This window comes from Cynocephalus volans, chromosome 12 (assembly GCF_027409185.1).
Source record: "Cynocephalus volans isolate mCynVol1 chromosome 12, mCynVol1.pri, whole genome shotgun sequence".
Lineage (NCBI taxonomy): Eukaryota > Metazoa > Chordata > Mammalia > Dermoptera > Cynocephalidae > Cynocephalus > Cynocephalus volans.
Genome location: NC_084471.1, coordinates 99,759,780 through 99,765,779, shown reverse-complemented (window position 1 = coordinate 99,765,779; position 6,000 = coordinate 99,759,780). Strand labels below are relative to the sequence as shown.

General features: G+C 44.0%; 1 protein-coding gene across 4 annotated transcripts in view; it reads left to right on the top strand.

The window, feature by feature from the left end:
• Window positions 1–339: 339 nt before the first annotated feature.
• Window positions 340–6,000, top strand: part of BORCS5 (BLOC-1 related complex subunit 5) — a 95,516-nt gene continuing 89,855 nt past the window's right edge. Inside the window, exons 1-2 of one of the 4 annotated variants that reach the window (XM_063075608.1) lie at window positions 340–372; window positions 3,162–3,305. In XM_063075608.1, the coding sequence (XP_062931678.1) occupies window position 372; window positions 3,162–3,305 (145 nt within the window). In that variant the 5' untranslated portion in view covers window positions 340–371. Of the gene's footprint in view, window positions 411–430; window positions 747–3,161; window positions 3,306–6,000 lie in introns of those variants that run through there. The other 3 variants (XM_063075609.1, XM_063075607.1, XM_063075610.1) reach the window with 3 other exon arrangements.

The following is a 6,000-nucleotide window of genomic DNA, read 5'->3' as shown; positions in this document are numbered from 1 at the left end:
GCATCCAGACAGCTGCGGATTCGAGTCCAGTCTATCTGGCATCTCTCTTTCTCCATCTGTAAAACAAAGTTAAAGATACCTATTTCTGCAAAGTTGTTCTCATAGTATGTGGGTATTAAAGTGCTTAATATGCGGGTGGTGCTTAAAGGTGACTCATCATGACAATAAGAAAGGATTTATACTTTGGGGAGGTTCGGCTTTGAGGAGGTCTGGCCCTTTAAGGCGGCGTGGCCCCAGTCGCTGGCGCCGGTCTTTCCGACCCTCCCCCGGGCCGGAGGCGGGGCGTGCCTCCTAACCCGGAACTGACGGCTGCGCGTAACCCGCGCCGCCAATCCGCGTCCCGGAAGGAGAGAGCCTGCGGCGCAAGAGCCAGTGAGTGAAAGCGGCGCCGCCCACCGGCCGTGCGCGCGGTAAAGCGGTGTCCCCCGCCTGCTCTCCTGGGGCTCCCCCAAAGAAGGAGGGCGGGTAGCGTGCATCCGCGCCGCTCTTCCCTGCGTGTCTGTTCCCCACGTAGGGCCTCCCGTCCCCCGCCGCCCGGGCCCCTGCGTGGGCTGGGCTCTCCATCCCCACACATTGGCCCCATCGCGGCGCCCAGGCTCCGTCCGGGTCCCCGGCCCCTGCCCTGTCGCGCCGCCGCCAGAGCGGTGACCGCCCGGCCCGCCGTCCTTCCGCTGCTGCTGCCGACACCATGGGCAGTGAGCAGAGCTCCGAGGCCGAGAGCCGAGCCAACGATCTGAACTCCTCAGGTCGGTGTCCTAACCTTCCACCCCCCTCCGGCCGGCCCCGTCTGCGTGCGGAGAGGGCTGCCTCCCAACCTGGTGGGCTCTGGGACGGCGGATGGCAACGTACAGAAAACCCTCACCATGCTTGTTTTAAAAAAAAAAAAAAGTCACCATCTGTCCTAGCCTTGATTCCGCTGATGGAAGCGAATGCAAGCGAAGCCTGCGTGGGCGTCCATGCCCATTATTTATTTTCAAAACAGCCGTTTCTCCCAGATACGGTCTACTCATTAAAAGACGACCTAATTAATTTTTGGCTCTACTGCTCATGACTGACGTAGAGAGATTTAGCTCACATAGTGGATAGATCACAGACAGGACCTCTAAGAACAGGCTCTTTTTCAAAACCTGGTTTTAGAGGTTCCTTTGCAGAAGGTTTGTGTGATGGCTGTATAATGACTGAACCCTTGGGTGCAGACGTCTCCAGAAACTGCTTTTTCTCCTCAAAAGGTGTCTTGGCCCCTTTTCTAATATTGTACAATTCGGCAGGCTCTGGTGTTTTCCTCCATTTTCCCCCTGTCCATATTTTTAAATTTCTCTTAGCGTTTGAAGTGGGAATGGGAGGATTGTTGTGCTTGGAATATAGTGAGCGTTCAGTAAACGAAACAGCTGATGTTTGACTGAGAACCATTTGCTCCTTTTTTTGTGACCCAAAAGGACAGCTGGGAGTGCTCTGGATAAGCTCCAGGGTTGCTAATCCAAATTGGTTAAGTCTGGGGCCTAAAAAGAGCCCCTGATGTTAGAACTGCTCTGTTCTTGGTAGGATCTGTAATTCAGAATTGTGGATGCTAACAGATCTAAGGGTGTTTCACATGGAAGTGTGTCCTTCAAGACTAGTTCAGACATGCATTCTGGGGGCTAGATTGGAACAGCTTTTAATGGTGAGCAGCATCTCTTAGCTTTGCCACATTCTTCTATTTCCTTGAAGGCCCACAATGTCCTATCTGTTGCAACAAATAAGGTAGTAATTGCTATCTCTTACTTTCTTGCCTCTGTGTCAGGCCAGAAGCATATTTTGGGGGAAGGGGTGTGACATCTTTTTAATATGCTTGCTCAGCCATGAACCAACAGCATAGGCTCATTTCTGATGTTAGAATTTGTCTGTTTGTTCACCTGTGCCAAGTGCTATACATAATTTACATTTACTCTTTAGAGTAACCCCATTTTACAGATAAGGGAACAGAGGCTAGCTAGAATGTCTTGAAGTCCCTTTTCCTCTGGGGTCTGGGGAAGGAGGAATCACACTTAAATTGTAGCAGGAAAGATTTCTGGCATGGTTTTTGTGAAATGTTAGGTAAATTACCAAAGGAGGATAAGAAATCTTTCTTGAAGAGCAATAAAAGCACCAAAGATTTTGTGAGTGCCAAGCCTCAGGAGACTAGCTTCCAGGAAGCAGAGCTGTTCCATGGTATCCCTGGATCAACCTTTAAGACATGACTGTGATGAGCCTGAGAATACTTCTTTCTAGAGTATGAAACACTTTAAAACTTCATTCGTTCTTGCCTCAACCAGGAAGATATTTGGGGAGAGGAGGATGTCTTTTTTTATTTTTTGGCATTTGGCCAGTATGGGAGCCTTTGACCTTGGTGTTGTAACACCGCAGTCTAACCAACTGAGCTAACTGGCCAGCCCAAGTGTCTATTGATCTAGGGAATCCTTTATAGTTTGAATCACTTCCCTCCAAATGGATTACATTTTCCCAAGGAACCTGAAATTGACCTGCCTCTCTAGCACTTTCTGAATTTTGCCACAGCCTAGAATGAACCTATTGATTATTTCTGCCCTTCTTGGGCAATGCCATAACTTTAAGGGTGAGGTGGCTGGAGCCTCAGGAATAGACCTATCATCTGGGGTTGAGACCAGGGGCTTTTCTCATGACTAGGATCTATTAGACATACCAGGCCTGCTGTGACAAGGTAGATAGACCCTTTTGCAACCCCAGCGTCACAGGGATGGGCCTGTTCACCAACAACCCATAAACCTTCAATTCTTTTCCTAATTCTGTTCCTAACACTGTTGACTTTGGGCAGGTCACAGCCAAATTTTATACCCTCATTTCCTCATTTGTAAAACAAGGACATATGTCAGAGATCAGGAGAATGAAAGAAGAAGAAATTAAAAACAATCTGCCTGTATTATTGTGTGCTGAATAATAAAATATGTTTAGTTATGAAAGTTCATATACGTGCCTGTAATGCTTAAATTTTGTTTATACTATGCAAAATAGATGTCCCCCATAACTCACCTCTCCCACCGCAGCCCCCACCACCACATTTTGTTGTGTGAAAAAATTTTTTTTAATGATTACCCTGAAAGCAGCTTTGGTGAGGCAGAGGTGGCTAACTAACATACAACTCCTGAGCAGTGTAACTTTATTTTCAGTGACTCCTTCTCCAGCTAAGCATAGAGCCAAGATGGACGATATTGTGGTTGTAGCTCAGGGCTCCCAGGCCTCACGGAACGTCAGCAACGATCCTGATGTCATCAAGTTGCAGGAGATTCCCACCTTCCAACCCCTTTTGAAAGGTAAGGGGTTGCGTTTTGTCTTATCTGAACTTGGCTGGAGAGGTTTGAAGCCTCACTACTCTCTCCCCACATATCCTTATTCTCTCATCTCCTTTAGGCCTTTGCTTAAATGGCAGCTTCTTGGTTAAGCCTTCCTTGGGTGTCCTATTTAAAATTGCAGCCCTTTTTGCTGCTTGTTCTTTGTAGCACTTAATTTTCATTGACCTACTGCAAGTATGCTTACTATTTGCATTTCTGTTAGAATACGAGCTTCCTGATGGCAGGAACTTTCCACGTTTTGTTCACTGTTGAATCTCCAGCACTTGTAATAGAGCCTGGTATAAAATAGGGACTGAATGAATGAAAGAATGAATGATGTTGGAGTTGGCTCTTCCCAATTATAGTTCCATGAAAAATTTTTCATTCTTATTTGTGATCTGGACTATGGATTAACTAGTTCAGATCCATAGAGAAAAATCTCCATTATCACTGATACACTTGTGATTAATCCTGGCAACTCTTTTGTATGAGAGGACAGATTACCCACCTGACTAACTTTTTTTTTTTTTTTTTTTAAAGACCAGTAAGGGGATCTTAAGCTTTGACTTGGTGTTGTCAGCACCACGCTCTCCAAGTGAGCTAACCGACCATCCCTATATAGGGATCTGAACCCGTGGCCTTGGTGTTATCAGCACCACACTCTCCCAAGTGAGCCATGGGCCGGCCCTCTGACTAACATATTTTAAAGTAGTTATCTTTTAATATGAAGGCCATAATTTTATTATTTTCATATTTCCATTTAATGGTGGGGGTGGTCTTCTATTAACTGAATGGTGTTTCTGCTATAGGAGTCCCTTCAGTCCCCCCCAAGATTAGAAAATAATGAACATAAGGCCCTGGTTTACTTAACTTGGTGTAATACAACATCTTATATTTGCTTAGCTATTTGTATTAAAAAGCCCCCGCATACACATATTAACCCCTTTAATTCTTATATCGTTAAATGGGTTTGAATGATTTGTGCAAGATCAGACAGCTGACAGATAGAAAGGTTAAACTTGAATCTTCTCACAGATGTCAAATGCTGTACTAGTTACACTATTCCATGCTGTACTTAAAAACAAATGGTGTTTTATAAATGATCCATATATCATCTCATTCTTTCCAGTGCTTCATCTGCTTTACAGGTGAGGAAATACAGGCTTTCATCTCTTCTCCACAGGGCTCAGGGCTCTTACGTAAAACATCAACACATTACATCCTGTTACCCATCTGCTTATTAGTTTTCATTATTTTGAGGAATAATATGATTCTCCAGAGAAGCTAGCATTAATGAAATTTCCATCTCCACATATTCTTGTACAGTCAGATTAAAAGACACAGCCTTTACCTTTGGAAAGTTTTGGACACTTGTATTATATACTTCATCCCTTCTGCAGTTGAATGCAGTGGCACCCACATCACAGTTTTCATGCCCCTACTGCCCATTATCTCCATCCTCTGTCCTCCCAAACTGTTTTAGTTATGGGTGAAGGCTTATGTGACCAATTGTTGTCTCCACTTTGAGGAAATACTAACAACAAAACAGAACTGTGAGATGTTATTTAATAACTTTCTGGGATTAGTTTTTTCAGTCATTTGAAATAGTTCATATTTTCTGACAATAAACTTACTAGTAGGGGAAGCATCTAGGAGAAGACTTCGTGTAGAGGGAAACTCAGATTTAAAATCATCACTGGAGGGCCGGCCTGTGGCTCACTCAGGAGAGTGTGGTGCTGATAACTCCAAGGCCATGGGTTCGGATCCTATATAGGGATGGCTGGTTCCCTCACTGGCTGAGCGTGGTGCTGACAACACCAAGCCAAGGGTTAAGATCCCCTTACCGGTCATCTTTAAAAAATAAAAATAAATAAAATAAATAAAAAAATAAAACCATCCCTGGGAACCCTGAAAGTGAATAATTAATGTGATGCAGCTAATGCAATGCAGTGTAGTTGAACTTGGTTGCATTGATACTTGGGTTTTAAATGGGACTTTGCCACTAAGTAGCAATGTTGCTCTGGCTTTGTTTTCCACCTGTTTGAGTCTTGGTTATTAAGACCATTGAGAATAGGTGTGAGGAGCAGGTTGCAGTGAGAGGTTATCTAGAATTTGGCTAAGAGAGGTAGAGAAATCACCTGAGAGTAGTGTGTATCTAGAAGTGGCAACCTGGCTGTGGCCAGACTACAGGGAACAAATAAAAGGCAGTGAGCGTTTAAGGTGATGCTCATGTTCATTTGTGGAGAAGAAATATCTTGGACCATGATTAGAAAAGATAGGCAAAGGAGAATATTGGGTGGAAATAATAATAATTATGATTGTAATAGTAGCTAATCCTCTCAGTACCTCTACATGATAGCTATTATTTTTTCCATTTTATAGATTAAAACATTGATACTCAGCTTTAATTAATTGCCTTTATTCATATGGCTGTTAAGTGATAGCCCATCTTAAGATGGTATCAGGACATCTAGTTTTAACTATTTTGCGCATAGAATAATACTCAGTTTCCAATTCTAGCAAAGCTCATTATAAAAAAATCATTAGATTGTAATAGGAAACTGTGGTGGGTATGTGGTTGTTTGGATTTTTAGGTGCAGCTTTTGTTGCAAAGCCTCCTGCTTTGACATTGTTCTGCCTGGTAATTTAAAGCCTTGCTCCCTGCTCCAGGGGTCGC